The sequence below is a fragment of the Epinephelus lanceolatus genome, chromosome 7 (genome assembly GCF_041903045.1).
Source record: "Epinephelus lanceolatus isolate andai-2023 chromosome 7, ASM4190304v1, whole genome shotgun sequence".
NCBI lineage: Eukaryota > Metazoa > Chordata > Actinopteri > Perciformes > Serranidae > Epinephelus > Epinephelus lanceolatus.
The window spans coordinates 33,859,488-33,882,279 of record NC_135740.1 but is presented as its reverse complement, the minus strand read 5'-3'; the positions used below and the strand labels follow the sequence as shown (position 1 = coordinate 33,882,279).

The 22,792-nt window shown below is 41.2% G+C and overlaps 1 protein-coding gene across 1 annotated transcript; it reads left to right on the top strand.

Moving 5' to 3' along the window:
* The first annotated feature begins 6,160 nt into the window (after positions 1-6,160).
* hs3st1 (heparan sulfate (glucosamine) 3-O-sulfotransferase 1) lies at positions 6,161-8,777 on the top strand. Its single transcript, XM_033632679.2, has 2 exons — positions 6,161-6,364; positions 7,079-8,777. The coding sequence occupies exon 2, from the start codon at positions 7,218-7,220 to the stop codon at positions 8,133-8,135; it is 918 nt and encodes a 305-aa protein (XP_033488570.1). The 5' UTR covers positions 6,161-6,364; positions 7,079-7,217; the 3' UTR covers positions 8,136-8,777.
* The last annotated feature ends 14,015 nt before the right edge of the window (positions 8,778-22,792 follow it).

Here is a 22,792-nt window from a genome sequence, read left to right as displayed (position 1 = left end):
ATGTTGAACACAATCCAAATATTTTGTTATTGAACTTTTTTTTCCTGCACTTGATAAACATGAGACTTCTTTGCAGCAAAAGTCAGTTGAGGTGGTTCGAGTATCTGATCAGGATGCCTCCTGGGTACACGTTCCGGGCATGTCCCACTGGTAGGAGGCCCTGGGGCAGGCCCAGAACACGCTGCAGGGATTATATATCTCATCTGGCCTGGGAATGCCTTGGGGTCCCTCAGGAGGAGCTGGAAAACGTTGCTGGGGAAAGTGATGTCTGGGGTGCTTTGATTGGCGTGCTGCCCCCAGATAAGCAGATGAAAATAAATGGATGAATGCTGACAGACAAAAAAACAGAAAAACTGAACTGAAAATGTAACCTCCTTGGCAGAGGAAAAAAATCTGTTATTTCTACCATATTTAAGTTTGGGAACATTCACATACAAATATATGGATAATAACACAACTCACAAGCTCTTAAAATCCTGAATCTTTTTATTGACTTCTAAAACTAACATTCTTGGTACATGTTTATTGTTCTGAATCCTAATTCTTTGTTCTAATTCTTTGTATGGTAAATTCAAAGTAAATTCAAAGATTTTATATTCCTGCTACACAACATTCAACTTAAATTCATGTTCAATGTTCATGTAATTCCAGGGTAGACAATCAAGACATTTAGCAGCTTTTGACAAAACAGACCCAACTCAACGTCCACTTACTGGCTTTTTCGGGAGCTTTCAGTCTTAGAACTGATCTGCTGGTTTGCAAGCTCAGTAGCTGTTTTGATTTCAGTCGTAGCAGTTTAAGGACTTTTCTTCCATGTTGGCTGAAGCAAGAAAAATCAACCTCTACCTTAGAAAACATTGTTTGACAAAACAATCTCAACTAAAGGTCACATACCAGCTTTATTTCTGGAGCTTTCAACACATTATCATTAGCAGAGGATGGGCTCATTTGTCATGGAGATATGAGCAACTTCACTTGTGTGCCTCCACGGTGAACAAGGATTAGATCCAAAACTGGAAAAATTCTTGATGAATTGAATTTAAAGGGGGTCCACATTTTACAACAGCAAAACTATATCAAACATCATCGAGTTTAATGTTTACTACTTCCCTAAGACATGCATTTTCACTAAAATCTTACTATTTTTAAACACTTCCACATAAATAGTCTCATGCATGGATAAATACTGGGCAAGTGTGAATGTTTGGACTCTGCTCAGTGAAATACACGAGCCAAGTTCAATCACACACACACCCAGGCTTGCTTCTCATATGTGGAAATGTCTTAAATAGTAAGGTTTTAGGGGAAAAGTATATGTGTTTGGGAGGTACTGAGCATACGATTGGATAAATGAGACTTGGATTATACTGCACAAGTTGTGTTAGAGTTTGTAAATGGGTGTTTTGACACAGTTTTCCTGTTGTTAAACTCAGACCCTTTTTATTCCAGTTCATCAAGAATTTTCCCTGTTTTTGGATTCTTCGTTCAGCGTGGAGGTTTGCAAGAAAAACAAAGCTGTCTTCACAAATTCAAGGTAACACAGGGTGAGTATTTGACACACAAATGATGATTTGGTGGGTGAAGTATTCCTTTAAAGTGTAAATAAATATAAAACTTGATTTTATCTTTTCCTTTTGAGAAATCTGTGAGTCAAAGGGCAATAAGATTTAAGTTTTGCTGATGTTTTCTTTCCACTGATTCTTTTGACAGTTTGCAATGTTCACTTTCCATTATGACTTGCTGTGTGGGCACAACTGGCTTCACCTGCCAACTTTTGCTGTAAAACAAAAGATAACACTCTCTTTTTCACCATGTGTCTGTCGCAATTGAAAACAAGTAAACAAATCTATTTGAGAAACTTTACACAACAAAGAGAGTCATTTAATTAGCAGGTGTTTTTCTGCATTTCTCTTTTCCTGTTTCAGCTGCTCTGATACTGACAGCGAGCAACAACACATCAGCTTCATTCTGTTATTATCATTATTATTATTATTTGTGTCATTTGCCATTATCTAGCGTTACCTCCGTGAATAATTGCGGTAATGATCATACAGTGAACCCACTCAAACAAAGTACAGTGTTTGATTAAACAGCTGAAGCTTGATGACCTGCAGTGTGACACCGGTGGGGGATGATTCACAGTGCTTATAATCAAACTGTGGAAATAGGTGATAGAAAATAATAGCCATTGACGGGAGAAATAACTGTTGTTCCTCCTCAGGTGTTTAGAATGACAAAGACGCATAATATATTGAATATATTTTCACTTCCTGAATACCATAATAATAAAAAAGACTGAGCATTACAAAAAATTAAAAGAATTCAAGAATATGAATTTGGAGAATAAAAGCCAAACATCATTTGTGGCCTGAGGGTGTAGCTGCATTGTATGAAAAACTAATAAGAGGAAATGAAAAACAATAACATGAGATGGAAAAACAGCCTAATGTTACATCGGTTACACAGCCTGCAGTAATGTCAATATGTCTATGATAAAGACAATCAGTGATATTTTCCTAAATAGAAATATCTGATGCACAAAGTCGTCCATGCGTGGTTGTGTTTCTGTATAATGATGTGTTAGACAGTAATACATTTAGCCTTAATCTGACTGCAGTTCTTCTGTTTTAATTGGAGAAAGTCTGCATTAAATTAAAGGGACAGTTTGGATTTTTTGGAGCGGGGTTGTATGAGGTACTTATCCATAGTCAGTGTATATCATACAGTAGATGTCAGATGTCACACCCCCAGGTTGGAGAAGCGGCAGCAGTGCCAACACAGATGAAAAGCAATGTACTGCTGCGGACAGGGTCAGCTACAAAATGTGTTTTACTTCAAAGTCATCGAAATCAGGTGCTCTGGCAGTGACTTGCAGTGTCAGACACCAAGGAAAAAGGCATCCTTTAATGTCAGCATGATACGCAGCCAGTTGCTGCTGTAGTGAAATGGCGCCTGGCAGTGTCAGAGGGAAACGCAACAAGACAAGAACAAAAGTAAAGGCAGTGAAAGTCCAAGTGGGGCAGGCAGGTGGTGGATGGGTCCAACAAACATCGACTTTCACCCAAGAGAGCGGTGTTTGTGTCCTGTAAGATTATAAAATAAAACCCTGTTCTTTTTTCCTAAACCAAACCACGTGTGTTCCTTGTTGAAGGAAAAAAAAAGTCAATTCGCAGTGTTGTACTGACGTAGTGCCTTTATTTTGTAAGAGACTTTATGTAAACATTAAATTTCCTGTGAAAACAGAAGTGTATTTTGAAAGAAAACAATGCATGTAACAGGAAGAACTGGACACAGTGTCCCAAAATGTCAACAGGGTGCAAGGTACCCTGGGTGTCTTGCACGTTGTATTTGGATGTGGAAAGTCCATGACCAAATGTCAATATGTGAAGAGGCTGGAGTGAAAATATGTTGGAGTGAGAGTTTTAGCCACCTAAAAAAGTCCCATAAAAAAAAAAAAAACAGTTGAGGTGAACACTATATTTAGAATATTTTCAGAGCTTTACCTTTCTGATGGATGGCTTGTTCTGATGTGGAAGCCCTTAACGGTGATTTTAGACAGTTGTTATAGTGCTGATGTATGTTCAAGTGTTCTTTTTTCTTAAAAAAATGGTTTTAATTAGTTATTTGATGCTATAAAAAGGGGGATTGACAACATGAGGTGTGATGTGTGAGTGCCAAATGGCACTGCTCACGATTGGACAATGGGTGTGTGGGCAGGAACTGGATACAGTAGAGATCACTACAGCGGCCGTATCCAGGATATTTTGGCTTAATTTTTACACAGTGGGAGTGAGTGGAGACGTGTTGTCCATCTTTATATATAGTCAATGATGTAGGTCAGTGGTTCCCAACTGGTCCCGTCACGGGGTGCTGATTTCTCCTCAGTCATTCGATCAAGGTCCACAGAGTTTAATATATTCAGCTTCATACTTGCTTTTGGCCATGTTGTTGAGCTGGACTGCTGTCTCTGTTGGTACTTCAAAATAAAAGCTCTGTGCTGGAAATTCACTGTACTTCAAAATAAAGTGTGTTTTTTCACAAACTTGACACGTCCCTGAGTCACATATCCATTTAGAATGGACCCGCTTTTAGACTGTGACCCACCAGTTGGGAACCACTGATGTAAGTAATACACTGACTTTGGATTAGTGCCTCATACTGTACATCTCCACTTCAAAAGATCCGAAATATCCCTTTAACAGGTGTTTATAATATCCTCTGCAGAACATATGAGTGGTGGCATTAAACATCTTATTTTGTGAGTCGGTAAAGTGTTCATAAAACACACATTTTCAGGTTTAACAGCATTTTCACAAGGCAGATTGGTATCAGAGCCATGACACACACGGAGCAGTCATGTCATTTATTTACCCATAACAATCTGTGTACCCATTTGGAATCTGTTAAGCCTGCCAGAGCCAGATAAAACCTGTTTTTAATGCCATACACAGTTTGGCACCAGTACTAAAGAAAATGTTTTCAAGCATGCTGATCATGTAGCAACACTGCAAGATTTGTCCGACTTACATCAGAAGTGAGAGTGACTTGTTTGGGTGAAACACTTAATTTGTCTCATTAAAGTGTCTGATAAGAACATTTTTTTAGCACTTAAAAGTTAAAATATGCGGGAGATGTGACACCCATTAAAGCACAGAGAAGTTATTGTTGTTATTTCATCCTGTTTAGAGCTGAGGGCGAGGGAAGTCGCTGAGGTGGCGCTGAGGGTATTTACGGTCTGTGACTGTTGTACCATTGTCATGTTAATGTGGTTGGACGCTTCTGATGATCCTCAAAGCGGGGTTATTGTAAGAGCCAGCGCCACGACTCCGCTGAATTCACATTTCTCCAGGAGACACGAGGGGCAGAATGTGAGGATTACTAAACTGCATCTAAAAATCAATGTTGGGGAAACTCTCGGCCGTATCAGCATTTATACTTGTGCACTGAATAAGTAAAGCACATGCGTTTGCATTCTCTCTACAGGAAGGGATGGGTTTAAGAAGCGGGGTTGACCTTTTGCTGTGGCACCACACCTTCTTCTTATACATGTAGAGCGTTGCTTTAATGTGTAGTGGCCTTCGCCTAAATGACCCACACAGCAGAATATTTTTCGCAAACATGAGTAAAATCAGATACATCCATATTCAGTTGCGAAGCCCTTAAGCCTCCCATACTTCAGCTTAATATCAGCAAGGGAAGCAGCCTATACTTTACTCTGCACCCAGTTACAGCCAACAAAAATGTCTTCACTTGAACATATATCACGTGGGCTTTATCACACCATGACAATGACCCTATGTTGGGCATCACAAGTAGATCTCTCCCTGCTGTCTCATCCCAGTGACATGCCACTTACTCATTGACCCTGTGAAGTCAAACTTTCTCACGCCGACTGTACGATCAAAATGTGACTCAGAGGAAATGTTGAAACACTACAATGCTTTGTATTCAACATCAGTTAAATCTACAGCTTGGATTGGAGCGATATTTGGGACCCGCTGTTGCTGGACAGATTCGAAACATCTCCAATAACAAAAAAAAAAATGTAAAAAATGCAGCTCAACAGGTGGTGAGATTGTGCAACTTGGACTGGGCGACTACCCACAGATGCACTTGCACTGTGGACAAAGGAGGAGAAGAATGCCAGGGATGAATAACTGGCCTGTCTCTTTCATTGATTTCCCCTGAAAGCAACGAGTGAAGGGAGGACTCCTGGAGGCTCCACTGAAAAGCCTTTTTCAAATCCAAATCCTGGGAAGGCGCAGACTCTCTATGGGCTACAAATTTCTGTATAGAGCAAGTCAGACTGCTTGATTTGAATATTTGGGGCTTCTTGGTAAATAATCTGAGCTATTGCCACAAACAGAACTCTCTGCAAGACTGGAGCAATTTTCTCCACTATAACACATAATCACAATGGTATTTTATTCCCCACTTTCTGTCTGTGTTGCCCAATTTTTTTTTTTGCACGTGTCACACCTGGCGCACCTGCTTCACTTCCTCCCCTCATATCTCTCATACCAGCAGCTTTATCTCCGTCAAATACCGTGCCATTACAACCACGTGAGTCACGGTAAGGGGGGGAGTGGTCCTGCAGGCGTAATGTAGGCGTAGGCTTCAACAGCTGACACTCAAAAACCGAGAGAACCGTGTGGCGAGGAAACACAACACAGAGGAGGCGCTCCGGTGAAGTTGTGTCCCCGCGTCGGAGGCGAGTTTCGTGCGCACGGAGGAGACCGCAAATACGGCGCAGAGCTGGATCGTACACCCGCTGGTTGTGTGGAAGTATCGGTGCTGTGAACGGAGAGCTCAGAGCTGCACGACATGAAATCTCTGTCGAGTCGAGACGATTAGAGTTAAAAAGGTAAGAGATCGGGAGGGACTTCGTGGGTTTCTTTGTCAGTGCCAGAGCAACGCAGCCAAGTAGACAAACTGAGGCTGGCAATTTTGAATATACCATAAGAAAAGAAAGGATGCAAAACATGCGGTTCGTGTGCGCACAGATTTCTAGTTTCTCCCCGTGTGTCCTTAAATTTCCAACATTTACCACACCTGCTTTTTTACCAGCAGCTAGTAAATATTTCCGAGCTCACATTGAGTTTTCAACATATATTTATTAGGGTTAATGTTGTACAGTGTTGCCTCACAGTTTTAAATTTTTAATTGCTCAGTGTATGTACATTTTATTTTACACAAAACGCACCCCTTTTCAAAGTAATGTGTGTTTTTATGCCATAAATATTGTTGGGTTATTGTGAAATAAAAAGGCTGTGAAATAAAGATTATTCATGTACTCATAACTCCTGTTTCCTGTTCAAAATGTAGATTATCAATGGTTTGTTGGCTTACAGATATCACTGGGTGGAGTTTAAAGTTTAATCACCTCAATAGTCATAAATGATACCATTTAAATGTTCTTCCTTGTCGACTGAGTCATAACTCTGTGGTGATCAGACATGTTGTTTGGATGCTGGATGGATCATCTTCTCGCAGGTATTTTCCAGAGGTGTTTTGTGTCTCTGCCAGATGTTCACTAGGTGTCTTCTAATCACAGCTGTTTTTTTCCCTCCACTTGCAGTTTCCGCTGCTGGCAGAGAAGAGGCAGTTTTTTTGTCTTTTCAACTGGACCATTGTGCTCAGGTAGCTGCTCTTTCAATGTGGGATACAGTTTTGGTGCTTTTGCCAGGCTGAAATCCTCCAAGGTCAGGACCTCCCTCATGGCAGCCGTGCTCCTCGGGCTGCTGCTTTTTGCAATGCAGTCTCCCCCCATCCCCTCCAGGCCCGTGGCTGACGAGGGGCCACCTTCACCTCCCACCTGGTCGCCCACTGACAACGGGACCACCAGCCACCCAAACGGGACCCTCCAACAGCTTCCTCAGATTCTAATCATTGGCGTGAGGAAGGGGGGGACGCGGGCGCTGATAGAGATGCTCAGCTTGCACAGTGCGGTGGCGGCGGCGCAGAACGAGGTGCACTTCTTCGACTGGGAGAGTCACTTTCAGAAGGGCTTGCCTTGGTATCTCAGCCAGATGCCCTACGCCTTCCCCGATCAGCTGACAGTGGAGAAGACGCCAGCCTACTTCACCTCCAGCAAAGTCCCCAAACGCATCCATCAGATGAACCCTCACATCAAGCTGCTGCTCATCCTCAGAGACCCCACGGAGCGGGTGCTGTCAGACTACACCCAGGTCTTTTACAACCGCCTCCAGAAGCACAAGCGCTACCAGCCCATCGAGTCCGTTCTGGTGAAGGACGGCGAGATCAACCTGGGATACAAGGCTCTCAATCGCAGCCTGTACTATGTTCACATGCAGAACTGGCTGCAGTACTTTCCACTGGAGAGCATTCACGTGGTGGACGGGGACGAGTTGATCAGGGACCCGTTCCCCGAGATGAAAAAGGTGGAGAGATTCCTAAAGCTGGAACCTCAGATAAACGCTTCAAATTTTTACTTCAATAAAACGAAAGGATTCTACTGTTTGAGAGACCATGGGCGAGAACGCTGTTTACATGATTCAAAAGGCAGGGCTCACCCTCACGTGGCGCCCGCCATCCTGCAGAAACTCTACCAGTTCTTTCACGAACCCAACAAGAAGTTCTTTGAGCTGGTGGGCCGAACGTTCAACTGGAAATGAACGTGTGGGTCTCAGTAGTTTGGAGTAGAGCTGCTCGGGGATGAGCTGTCCTGTTTCCCTCACTAACAATGTAGATAAAGAGGCAAAGCTAATGTAAAATTAAACTAAATCTATTTTTGTACTAGTAAGTTTTGTTACAGGAGTATGATCGAGCCAAATATCAGGGCAGGCTGCAGTCCATGACATGCTCTGTTAGTGCACGTCTTATTTCTTTCCATTGTCCAACTTATGCATTTTACTGTCTTTCTGTACTGCTCACTACTGTTCAACTCGTCCAATCAAAGACTAATAATGACATCCAGACTTTAGACTGTGGCAGTTAATGTGTTACATAAAGATAAGTACCAAGCAGTTTAGTATTGTCATACCTTTATGTTTCGCCTCATATAATATGACATTATTAACGTCTAACTGCATTTAGAGCTCTGAAGGACCTTTACCTGCTGCTATGATTTCCTCAGTCACTTTAAGGCACGAGCCATTTTTTTTTGTTTGTTACTCAAAATGTTTCTCTATGTAAGAGTCAGATATATAAATGCTCTGCGCGCATAAAATATTTGCCGATCATTAAGGTGTACTGTAAACAGACTTTTTCAAGAAGTGAAGAATTAATACCATAATAAAAAATGTATTTTATTTTTAGCATGTCTGATGTTTTCTTCTTCTTCTTCTCGACTTATCTATTTTTATTCGTCCATTATGTATCCGTCTGCTGTTGTAGTTTTTCTTCAGATCTCAACAAGCAAAAGAGCACGACTCAAAGTCATGATTTCCACTTAGTTAACAGGCACGAGCATGTGTCTGTGTATCGGTCGCACCCACCTCTGTGGATTACTGGATCGCACTGTTTTTTTTCTGATTTACATTTATTGACAGGATGTTCTGAACGTGTCTGTCAACATGCACAACATGCAATGGTGCAGCTGTCTTGAACTTCCTGTTTGGTTGCCCTCTGTGAGCTTGTGAACACCACAATGTTCGAGTGACTTCTATGAAACAAATAGTTGTGATGCCGGTTGAATACGTGCTTTAATTGTCAGGGTGTTTCACACATATTTAGAGTAACTTTTAGTATAATTGAGAGCAGGCAGATAGGTAAACTCAGAATCGAGCACAATCCCAACCATGTGAAATCAAAAGATGAAGTTGTTTATGCCCAAGGGTGTGATCTTCTTACTCTGTTTTTTCAGAGGCAAGGGATTATTTATTCAAATCTTATTGCTACTTTGAAAACATCAGCAGCACCGTCTCAAAGACATTAAGCTCCAAAAAACCTACAATAGCTGTTTCATATTTGAATGTGGCCTAGATTTACTCAGGGGCTTACTGGGACTCTGCAGACAGGATGTTAACCTCATTGCCCCTTAAATGCAGACCAAAGCACTATTTCTTTCTTCCTATCTCTCTTTTTCTTTGTGCCCTCAGAGAGCTGTGATGCTACTCCCTGATCTGCCTGCAGTTAACATGTGTTTTTTATAGTGATAGTGTTGAGTAAGACTATCAACGGCCGTCAGCAGAACAGGTTTGGCTGCAGGCGTAGGGGGTGAAGGAGGAGACAGTGTAAAGGGAGAGCGCGTGTGGTGGCTTCTGTGAGATTATCAGACAGCTGCTTACATCATTTGGCATGTGCAGCACTAACACACAACTGGCATGTTCTGCTTTAGTGTTGCTTTGAAGGTGTCAGGTCTCCAGATGGTCCTTTAAGAGCAGTCACATCTGGAGGAACTGGCAGGAATGCAGGTCTCTTTCTTTAAAATCAAAAATACAGCAGGCGGTGTTGATGTTTCTCAGGGTCGGACAAGAACTGATGCAATCTCCAGATAAATCTGTTTTCACCTCGACACCACAGACTGCAGAATCACTTATTTAAGAACAAGAGGGGAAAACAACCTGCTTGGAAATAATGTGGAGCATTAGCACAAGTGCTGGAAAGTCACAGAGTACATTTTCTCAAGCACAATTTTGTACTTGAGTATTCCATTTTCTGCTTCTATATGACATTACTACCAAAAATCAGTGCATAGCCAGGGCCCCTTGTCACACCTATGTAGTGTATGAGTTAACACATCTAAAAAAAGAGGCCATTCTCCTCTTATCAACTCAGATAGTTTAGTGTGAATAACTGTTAGATGTCCAAAAAGGTTAAACTGTCACAAAAAAGAGCAAAGATTAAATAAAGGTAAAACATTTTAATACACTTAGTGTAGCAGAATGTTCTAAAGTCCAGCTTGAACAACAGATTAATGTCTTAAAGGTTTATCTGACACCAAAACGCTGCATAAGGGTTTAAAATTTCACATCTGGAAAGTTACCACTGCAGCAGCTATTTAATTTTCTGTCACAGCGATCTCAAGGTAACCAGTAGAAATAAGGCGTACACTTTCAATGCACTGACAGACTGGCTCCATCCAAATGTCACAGGGGACATTCCTCTTTGTCATGACTACTTTCACTTTTGATACCAAGTACATTTTGCTGATAATAGTTATTCATTTTTACTTGTGTGGCATTTTAAATGCTGGGTTTTTATTTATAAGTATTTCTACATGAATGTATTGGCACTTTTACTTAAAAGAATAAGTCACTCACAAAATGGCCATTTGTATATCAATTACTCACCCTGTGTTACATTTAATTTGTGAAGATAACTTTGTTTTGCTCACATGCCTCCACGGTGAATGAGCAATTCAAGAATGGTGAACATTCTTCATAAGTTTAACTAAAAAGGGGCCGGCCTTAATAACAGCAAAACTGTAACAAAATGTCTGTTTAATAACGTGGAGTATAAGTCAAGTCTCATTTATCCAGTCGTATGCTCAGTACTTCCCAAACACATGCATTTTCCTTAAAACATTACGATTCAAAGCATGTCAGTACAAACAGTCTCATTCACGGCTGAACTGTGTGCCTAACCTCTGAACTCTGCTCAGGCAGAGCTCATGTGCACAAGCATGTTTAGGCATGCTTCTGGTAGGCATATATGCTTTGTATTGTAACTTTTAAGTGAAAATGCATGTGTTTGGGAAGTACTGAGCATATGACTGGATAAATGATGGCATGGCACGAGCTGAGAGATTGTAAAAAGATGTTTTCATATAGTTTTGCTGTTGTTCCAATTCATGAGGAATGTTTGCCTTTTTTGGATTCTCCGTTCATCGTGGAGGCATGCGGGGCAAGATAATTTCACCAAGTCAATGTAACACCGGGTGAGTAATTGATATACAAACGGTCATATTGCAGGTGAAGTATTTTTTTCATAAGTAAAATAAACACATTCTCACTGTGACCTCATCACATATTGACATTTGGTCATGAACTTTCCACGTCCACATACGACGTGCAAGGTACCCTGGGTGTGTTGGCTGTTGACGTTCCGGGACGGCGTGTCAAGTTCTGCCTGTTACATGCATTGTCTTCTTTCAAGATACACTTCCGTTTTCACAGGAAATTTAAGGTTTGCATACAGTCTCTGTCAAAACAGACGCACTACGTCAGTACAACACCACAAATTGACGTTTTTTCCTTCAACAACAAACGTCCATGGTTGGGTTTAAGAAAAAGAACAGGGTTTGGCTTTAGAATCTTACGTAATGTGAACACCACTCTCTCAGGTGAAAGTCGACACTCCCACCCACCCCACTTGGACTTTTACCGCCTTTAAGTTTTGTCCTTGTCCTGCCGCGTTTCCCTGATGCCGCCACATGCAGTGAAACTATAACAGCAACCGGCCACATATCATGCTGACGTTAAAGGACACCTTTTTTCACTGGTTTCTGACGCCACATGTCAATGCCCATGGTTGGATTTCGACAACTTCGGAGATCGTAAAGTATCTGAATACTTCCTCCACTGCTGCAAACTATTCTAACTTTGTCTGTCTACAGTGTGGTGCCAGACAGGTAGCGCAGGTTAGTAACAGGTAACACTGATGAAGGTAAACCAAACAGAAAAGATTCAGGCAATAAACAAAACAAGCTGACAGCTTAAAGATGCTAAAAAGCTCTGGGAAGAGCTGCAGAGTGGGGGATAATTCTCTGTGGGTTCATCTCTACGACCTCTTTCACATTAGTCATTTGAAGCACTGTTAATATAAAGATATTGATTATAGGAGCTTGAAGAACACAGGGGAGATAAAAATGTACTTGGAGATAATATAAGGCTTTAGCTCAAGCTTGTGCAGGTGCTTCTATAGATGAAGCAAGGACACATCCTCTCTCTGCTCTCACTGTGTCTGTCTTTAGTTTCCTGGCTGTCTCTCTCTGCTCCACTTACACACTTCTCAACATCAGAGTAGCATCTATTAAGAGTTCATGAACGCCCCATTAGTCTAGTCAGCTGTGCAGCCCTCTAAAGTTTTACAGTCACACATTTCCCTTAACATCACCTAATTAATCTCAGCCACATAATTAATTTGCCTCCTCGCCCCACATGCAGTAAGAGCGGTAAACCAGGGCTACAACCAGGATTAATGGCCTTGCCCTCCTCCTGGGCGCCTCCCCCTCCTCCTCCCTTTCCTCCACTTCGGCTGTAACACTATTTGCCGTGGAACTTTCTGGACTAACTTGGAGCCAGTCTGCCACCACCCCCACCTCCATCCCTGCTGCCAGCCCACACTAGTCGTTCCTGAAGGGCCCTGTTTCCCTTCAAATCACAATCAGCCAATCTGTTTTTTTTTTTTTCAAAGGATGATGTGATCCGATGGAGTACAGCCCCTTCTGCAGTCGCCAGGGCTGCAGCTCGCTTTAATTGGAATAGATTGTTTGTCCACTCAATGTGTGAAGCCCGGCAGAAATAACACATGCACCCACTCTGTCTTTCTTTCTTTTGCATAGGATTGCATACACGCACACACACACACAGTGTTTATTTGTTAGCCTAGCCTTTACATTTGAGTCACAGAGCTGAGCATCTAAATTTCCTTTAGCTATATACAGTCTTTTTTTTAAGCCAAGTTACTGCTGTTCTGAAGGTATTTCGAAAAAATCCTCAAGGACTTTTCTGACCTTTAGGTTGAAAAAATATTTAATGAAGAAGATTTTTAACTAGTTTCTCACTTGTATCTTTATTTCCAAACAAAGCTGGCGGCTAACTGACATATCTGCTTGCTCAAATTGTACAATGCTATCAGTAATATTTGCACATATTAATGATTCCCTCTAATATTTATTGTACAAATTAATATTGTGCTTGTGTTTTACAACAAGAGCATGGATCATTTCCATCTACCTGGATTAAGAAATACCATCTGTTTTATCATGCAGCAAACAGAGAATTCTTTCATCCAGATGGTGGGAATAGTGTGGAGTTTTGTTCAATGGGCTACAGGGTTTTTCAAAACAAAACGCAACACATACAGTTCGTCTTTATTTCATGTTTGCTTGGATATGTACTTGTGAATCTCTTTGTCATGGTGCAGCATCTGGTATATTACAGGACTGCACACCACGCTCTGAATGCCACTCCAAGCATCACTCACAGCTATAAAAGACAAAAACACTGAACAGAATAGACCACACCATGCCATTGCATTTGCAGGAAGCTTTTTATTCAGTGCTGAATGCCGGTAACGCTTCTTCTTTATGATGTCAGTAACCTTGAAACAAGGATTTACAGGGTAAATAAAAGGATTCTCAGAAATCTGTACATCTTATCTGCAGCCTTGACAAGCGTCTTTGATTAAACTGAACCAAAGTGAATCTATCATTTTTTATATATCATCAAAGTGCTGGTCTCTGTCCATTTAATACAACACTAAAAGGCAAACTGACTATGTTTGAAATGCAGGTGGGTGTAGGGGGCGCCATTAAGGGGTATGGCTATTCATGAGGATATCTAAAGGGTTTTGACTTTGACCAAAGGTTGTGTCTGATAATGAACAGTTTAATTCATTTCCATTACAAGACAAAACTGGACTGAAAGAGTCACCCTGGGTTGGCACCATACCTTTCACCGTTTACTAACATATTCAAAAGGTACGTTCATCTAATCTCATAGAACCAAGGGTACTTGTCTCCCGCTGTGCAGCAGTTACAAGAACCTTACACCTACCTGACCCATAGCAAACCATAAGTTGAGCCTTGCCGTGTTCAGTTTTAAGTAATGGGTCCTTGATTTTTGTAGAGTGGTAGATAAAAGTGAGGTTTTCCAGCTGGCAATTGTTGATTTTTTACTGGCTGAAATGACTGTTGCCGTCGTTTGCTGTATTTAGCTCAGTTAGCTAATTAAGCTTATGTTAGCACGGGAGCGTATCAATGTATCCAGGGTCTCCATGTTCCCCAGTTCATTATATGACACATTAAAGAGACCTTTCAAAGGGTCTTGAGTTCACTGCAATGTTTCCCTGGGTCAGTGTTAAAATCACCCTCTACAGCTTACTGATGTTATACTCCTTATATACTTGAGACCTGAGCCCTCATAATTGTGGGCAGGAGAGTTTTCTTGATTTAAAACATTGATAACTCCACAGTGGCTGGTCATATTTTTACGATTCAAGCTGCAGGTCTGTATCCCTTTGTTCTTTTGCACTTTGAGCGCGGAGCTAACCCTTTCCAGTGTCTTACAATATCCGTTTATATCATGAGACACAGGACCCTGGGAACATAAGGATGACCTCCATTATGACCATATGTTGGTTGAAAACGTCCTCTCAAGCAGCCTTTTTTATTTTGCAATCAGACTAGTTTTACGGTATATCTTCACTTGGACAAAAAAAAAAAAGAATCTTGCAAATTGGTCATCACTTGTACTAACTTGACAATGTTTTGGCAGCTTGTGGACAAGAGACAAGAAAATGTCTGTGACTGTCTTCTATGGAAGTTCAAGAAAACTATAGGGTGAAGTCAGGAAATTTGGGACACCTGGTAAAATGGTACAAATAAGGTTAAGCTTTAAATATTAGCAGCCAATAAAGCAGATTGAGTGAATTTGAAGACAACTGAGTTACTCTAAGCCCTGTCTCCTTTAAGATGGGCATACAATATTCAGTTTGAGCCAGTTTTAGAAATGTTGTGAAATTCCAACTCCACTGTGGCCGATTGGGCAAGTACAAGTTTGCAAGAGGTCTGTAACGTTACACCAGTAGGGTTCACAGTAATGCAGTATTGCCAAAGTTTCTCTTGTTCACATTGGTCGTAAAAGGAGGAGGAAACAAGCTCGACCAACCTGGCCTCCACATTTTCCATCCACATGACCTGCATGTTTTCACGGCACTTTCAGATGGTCAGTTTGCCACATTGCACAGGTGCAGTGAGAAAAAAGAAGTCACTGATCTTGGGGAACTGACTTGTGGCTCTGCTTCATCTGTGTGAGAGCCTGGCAATGGTGACCAAAATTCTGACACATCAGAAATTCATCTGAATTTCCAACAGCCGGTCAGGAGCAGTTGATCAGTCCTTGCACTTACTGTACTGCACTGCAAACAACGCCTGAAGAAGCTGAAATGTGGCCCAACTTTGAAATACATTATGTGGCTCAAAAATCGGTTTAGAAACAGCCTAAACTCAGACAGCATGCCCAGCCATACTGTTGTTATGCCTATTAAAGCTATATTCTGACATTGCACTATGGTTTACAATGATAAGAGCAGCAGAATCAACACTCTGAATAAATAGATTTATGATTTCAAACATGAAGACAAAGGAAACCTTCTGTAGCTAGCCAGCTAATTAAACTCTGAGTTGGTTAAATCTCTTCCCTGCTGACTTCTTAATGTTTCTAGCTTTAGCAAGTATTTTGTGAAAGAAGTCTTGCCATTGATGGTTACATGATATGATACAAACAGACTGAGGCTAAAGCTACATGTCCCAGGGGAATAGTTACCATCCTCATCATGATCTCATGATCCATGTAGTAAAACATGGATATAAAGAACCAGCATTGTTCTTGTTTTACAGTGTGGTTTGGCCTAAATGTAGAGGCATGATACATAGTGACACCCTGCAGTTAAATTAATGGGTGTGTTTACCGTGGAGTCTGGACACACCTTGTCAGAAAACAGTAGGAGGGAGGGAGATTCCCAGTGGTAGGAAACTGGCAGCTGAAAGTTCTTCAGTTGGTAGGGGAAATTCTTGGTGGCTGCATCTGTGTGTGAAAATTTATCTCACATTATTTTAACATTATCCTGTTTGACTTTGAGCATACATGATTGTTTGTTTTAACATTACAAGAGAAAATGTGTTCAGGATGAGGAACTATGGGTTTTGCAAAACAAAAGCCCCGTTTCCACTGAGCAGTCTGATACGATACAGTTCAGTTCAGTACGCTTTTTTCCCGTTTCCACTGTGAAAAGTTGTAGATGGTACCAATGGAACCGTTTCGGTCCCCCCTCTGTTGGGGTACCTAGCACACAGATCAGGTACTAAAAGGTGGAGTTGTGGCTGGTCTTGAAGCTCATGTAGCCACTGTTCATACTGTGGAGAGTTTTACATACATTAGTAAACTACAGTATGAATGTAAAATGAAAGGATGTTTTGCTGCCTCTAGCAACAGCTGTTAGTCTAAGAAAAAAATAACTTAATTAATTGGGCTGACTGAACATGGAAATCCATCAGCCCACCTTAAATTTAACTGTGACAACTCTGACCATTACTTTAGTTTTTATATGGCATACACTTTTAGTAATGAGTGGATCTTCAAGTGTTTAAAAAACAAATTCATTTCAACCGGATTATGTGAGCTGCATATATCCTAATCCTCACTCGAAGAAAAAGAAAGCATCGCTGAGCATTGTTCCTGTGGGCTACGGCGACAATACACCCCTGAGCTTGCCTGAGAAGGACTAAATGCACAAAGCTGCTATTTTTACATATCCCATCGAGAAAGACTCTCACTGCAGCCTATTCTATTTTGCTCTGAAAATGTTGGCATGCAGCCCTGTTCTGTGGATGATAAACGAGGTGCAGACTGATAAAGGAGAAAATACAGCGAGTGCTGGAGGGAGCAGTGAGTGACAACAACCTCGCCCACATGAAAGAGTACTGTTTGCAGTGGAAACACTAAGTGGACATAGGGTCTAGGTAGCATGTCTGAAGGGTTTCTTTTGGTTCTAAATGTACCACACTGAAAGTGTTTGGTGGAAACACGGCTAAATACTGTCTTGGGTAATGTTAGCTGTGGTTGCCAGAGCATTCGGGGGGAAAAACTATGGGGAAAAACAGTGTATGTGTCAGTCATGAACAGGACTTCTTTTTATTACATAACCTGTAACCTCACAAACTTATGTAGTTAGTAATAGTCTTTATTCTTGAAGGTAATACACTTAAATCTACAGTACAGAAGGTAGTAAGCTAGATAGCCAGCCATGCCAACGATTTCAGTTTACAGTAGAGCCAATAAACAGTTAAAATCCGGCATGGGGTGCCCACTAGCTGACCTAGTAGAGCAACAGCAGGTTTGATTCCAACTCTGGCCCTTTGCAACATGTTAAAAAATGCTAAAAAATAATTTTAAAAAAATCCACCCCTTACCCTGTTCTTATACTTCTAAGGTTGGGAAGGCTAAACCACAGCACCATCCAAATTCAAATACTTGAACTATTCCTTATTTTCCACACCACAGTTTTCACAAACTGAATCCAAGATTTGTGTGGCCTCATGGTGATGCAAGTTTTAAATTACTTTCTGAAAATATCCAGAGTCCTTGTTTCACCCAGTTGCTCTCCAGTATTTTTGAAGCATTCTGGAGTGCTTAATTAACCTCATGAGCATTTCCGTTAAGAAAAAAAAGACAAAACTCTCAAGTCAAATAAAAAAAAATCCCAGTCCTTCAGCTGTCAAGAAATGTGAAGGATCTTGAGACCCTTCCCATTTCCCCTGCACAAATAGAGAACGATTTTGGCAGTAGATGACGGCATTACAGAGGATAAATTGAATCACCTAAATTAAATACCACAGCATATGACTCAAAGTTATGATTCTCTCTCGGGCGATCACACAAATCATCAATTTTCCTCCATGCTTATTATGTCTATGAGCGTTTTCATTTTGCAGCTTGACGTTGCAACAAATAATGTTTAAGATATTAGATCAGAAATATGTGGTTTTACCTCTGAGTGAGCTGCTCCCTCAATCCTGTTTACCCTTTCGGAGCTAATGGAACGTAAACACACGTCATTAGTGGAAAGGCTAAAGGAGGGAGGGCTCGAGCTGTACTTTATGATGCATGTGCACATATTCCCATCATTCCTTCATCTCTGCCAGGGTGTACATGTGCTGCTGCTGCGCGAGCCAGTCATTGCTGTGCTCTGTTATCAGTCATTTCCTGGCATGGTCTCCCCTGGCAGAGGAATAAGCCTCCATGGCCAATGATAACTCCCACTGCTAACAGACACCTCTGCATGGGTGAAGCATGACTGGGCCCACAGATAGCCCTCACTCCCTCTGTGAGTGTGTGTGCAAACCTCTGTGTGTTTGTGGCATGCACACTGGGTTCATGGCTTGCTTTGTGTTTTTCTGTGTTCATGTGAGTACACGTGGAAGTGTCCATGCAAGCACACGTGTGTGGGATTATGCAGGCATGTGCCTTTCCATAGGCAGCAGTGAACCATATGGATATTGATAGAGAGCAGGATTTTCAAACATCGGGCTCCAGACCCAGAATCTCCCCAAAGAGCAGAACCCTAGAATAGCTCTTAATGTGTTCTGTTACTGGGAGTAGTTTTTTTTTTAAACAGCCCCATTTGCTTCTAACGCTGGAGTTATACGGCAGTGTTAGGCTGCTTGCAGGAAAACATTCTTTCTCTCGCCCAAAAGACATAACACTGGTTAGTTCTCCTGACACACAACAAATGTTCTCTGTGTACACACTGCATATGGTTCGAATCAAAGCTAAACGTCATGTGAAATCACTCAAGTATCACGTTACAACATAACTGAGTTGTCTTGATTAAAACAAGCAGAGCTGCCGCATATTGAAACCATGTGTTGGCTCGTCCCCTGGTAGTGGTGTCATGCTGCTGAACACACTCCTGTTCCAGGTCAATGGAAAACAAAACACATATTAATGATATTCTAATTAAACTGTGGGTCCTTCTTAAGGGATGTTGACAGAGGTGGCACCAGAGGGGTGGCCAGGGATGGCACAGGTCCCCTCTGATGCCCCCTTTACCACAGTAAGAAGGTAATAGGTAGTTGACTTATTAGTATCAGAGCCTCTGTATGAGATGGCTGCTCACATTTCTCGTTGGAAAGTCAATCAAATGACCTCAGGGATGAAAAATCAACCACATAATGATGCACAAAAACCATAATATGATGCAAAGCAACTTCAAGACACAAAATTACCACAAAGCAATGCAACACCAATACAAAGAGATGCAAAAAGAATGTAAAAGAGCCACAAAATGAACATTAGGGGACAAAAAAGAACCAAAAAATGAACCAAAATTAATACAGAGAAATACCAAATGACCACAAAGTGACACAAACCAACTACAAAAAGATGCAACACAACTACACAGAGGTGTACAATGACCATAAAGAGACACAAAACAATGACAATATTATACTAAATAACTACAAAGTTGAACAAAATTACTAGACACAAAAATACCACAAGGTGCAAACCAGCTACAAAGACATGTCAATCGACTAAAAAAAGGTGCAAAAGAGACAAAAGATATCCACAAGGAGACACAAAATGACTACAGAGATGCAAAACACCTGCAATGAGTCACAAAATGACTACAAAGACATGGAAAACAACCACATAGAGACAAAAAATGTCCAATAAGAGATGCAAAATGACTACAAAGAGACTTAAAACAAGAGAGATGCGAAATGACTACAAAGATATAGAAAACAACCACAAAGAGACACAAAATGACTACAAAGAGATGCAAAACAACTGCAAAGAGATGCAACACAACTACACAGAGGTGCACAATGACCATAAAGAGACACAAAACAACAATATAATGCTAAATAACTACAAAGTTTAACAAAAATCCTAGAGACACAAAGTGAGAGCAAACTACAAAGAGCCACAAAATGTCCAGGAGATGCAAAATGTCCATAAAGACATGCAAAATAGCTACAAAGGGATGCAAAACAAACACAAAAGGATGCAAAATGACTGCAAAGGGATGGGAAACAAACACAAAGAGATTCAAAAGGACTATAAAGATATATAAAACAACCACAGTGAGATGCAAAACTACCACAGAGATGCAACCAACTGCAAAGACAAGAGAAGCAACCACAAAGAGACACAAATAATCACAATGAGATGCAAACCAACTACAAAGGGACGCAAACAAACCACAAAGAAACGCAAAACGGGTTGAAGGGACTTTTACATTTCTGTGTCCTATGGCCCATTGTCTTATAGTCTGTCCATGACTGTCAGCTATTTGCTATTGCTGTCAGCTATTCATTGATATTATTGTATATTAGAATATTTAAAGGTGAATTATTTGGCATTTATCTAATACTCTGAATAAATGCTATTGCTATTAATAATGTGCAGTTTATTACTGACAAGAACCAGTGCTTTAAGTGTGAGTCTTATTGTCTGAATCTCATTTTTCAAACCCCCATTCAATAGTTTCTACAATTCTAGATGTTGGCCTTGAACAGAGGGAGAGTCTGAACGCATTAAAGAAAAGTTGCTTTACAAATAAAGACTGGTTTGATCTGACATTCAGCACACTTCAAACATTTCTCCATATAATCTCCTCATAACACTCCAGTAACATTTATCACAGGAACTACACCCTTCCAAGTCAAACCACACTGTTTTCTATACTATTTGGGCTTTCTCAGGCATTTCACAAACGTATCTCATATCCCCAAATGTCAACCCAAGAAAATAGAAAACAGGTGGTAAGTGTGCTCGCTGTGTAAAGACAAAATTACATTCAATCAGCGTGCCCAGGGAGGGGAAATTTCTCTCTGCCTTGTGCCAAGTTCTGCAAATAAAGAGAGGAAAATCAATTGGCTGTTTCATGATTGACCAAATCCCCTCACCCGCGAGTCTTGAAATCCAATGACCTGCACGGCTGATATATTGCTTCTCACCTGGAGAATGATAATACAATCTTTTCACTAATTGAAACATGACCATTTAAGGTCCTTTCTCATTCGGTGGAGCACTTTCTGTTCTCTTTTTTTAACAGTTGAAAAGTCATTCTGTTTTTGTTTTTCTTATATTTGTTGGTTTCATACTCTGATCCTGTAGAAACCTTTGTGACTCTATTTTGCGCAGTTAGATAAACATGAAACTTGTTTTTAGACTTGAGCTCTCCAGTTAAATTCAGGCGGGATCTGCTTAGATCTTCCTGATTAGAAAGTAAGAAATATTCAAGGTGACATTCAAAGTCTGTGGCTTTTGGATATTTTTTTTAATATATCTGGCTTCAGGGACCAGGGCTTACAGTGTCAGTCTGTTGTTCTTCCTCTTTGATGACTGGATTAATTGGCATGAAATTTTGCACAGACATTTGAGATCCCCAAAGGATGAATCATGATGACTCTGGCAATCCTCTGATTTTATATCAAACACTATCATCAGGTCAAAATTTCAAATTGACCAAACACCTGCAAAAAAGAAATTTCAGCTCCGGCATGTTAACACACTAAACTAAGATTTTATGGTGATGGCCAACCTGTCTAGAAATGTCAACTACTACCGTATACACTTTATTAGGTACACCAGTTCAACTGCTTGTTAATGTAAATAGCTAATCAGCCAATAACATGGCAGCAACTCAATGCATTCAGGCAAGTAGACATGGTCAAGACGACCTGCTGAAGTTCAAACTGAGCATCAGAATGAGGAAGAAAGGTGATTTAAGTGACTTTGAACGTGGCATGGTTGTTGATGCCAGACGGGCTGGTCTGAGTATTTCAGAAACACTACCGTCTCTAGGGTTTACAGAGGATGGTCCGAACAAGAGAAAATATCCAGTGAGCCAAAATGCCTTGTTGATGCCAGAGGTCAGAGGAGAATGGCCAGACTGGTTCAAGATGATAGAAAGGCAACAGTAACTCAAATAACCACTGGTTACAACCAAGGTCTGCAGAAGACCATCTCTGAACCAACAACACGTCCAACCTTGAAGCAGATGGGCTACAGCAGCAGAAGACCACACCAGGTGCCACTCCTGTCAGCTAACAACAGGAAACTGAGGCTACAGTTCACACAGGCTCACCAAAACTGGACAATAGAAGATTGGAAAAACGTTGCCTGGTCTGATGAGTCTGGATTTCTGCTGCCACATTCACATGGTAGGGTCAGAATTTGGTGTAAACAACATGAAAGCATGGATCCATCCTGCCTTGTATCAACGGTTCAGGCTGCTGCTGGTGGTATAATGGTGTGGGGGATGTTTTCTTGGCACACTTTGGGCCCCTTAGTACCAACTGAGCATGGTTTAAACACCACAGCCTACCTGAGTATTGTTTCTGACCGTGTCCGTCCCTTTATGACCACAGTGTACCCATCTTCTGATGGCTACTTCCAGCAGGATAACGCACCATGTCACAAAGCTCAAATCATCTCAAACTGGTTTCTTGAACATGACAATGAGTTCACTGTACTCCAATGGCCTCCACAGTCACCAGATCTCAGTCCAATAGAGCACCTTTGGGATGTGGTGGAACGGGAGATTCACATCATGGATGTGCAGCTGACAAATCTGCAGCAACTGTGTGATGCTATCA

What these genes read in the sequence shown, in the direction of transcription:
- hs3st1 (XM_033632679.2), top strand. Translation starts at nt 7,218, where the DNA reads ATGGCAGCCGTGCTCCTCGGGCTGCTGCTTTTTGCAATGCAGTCTCCC.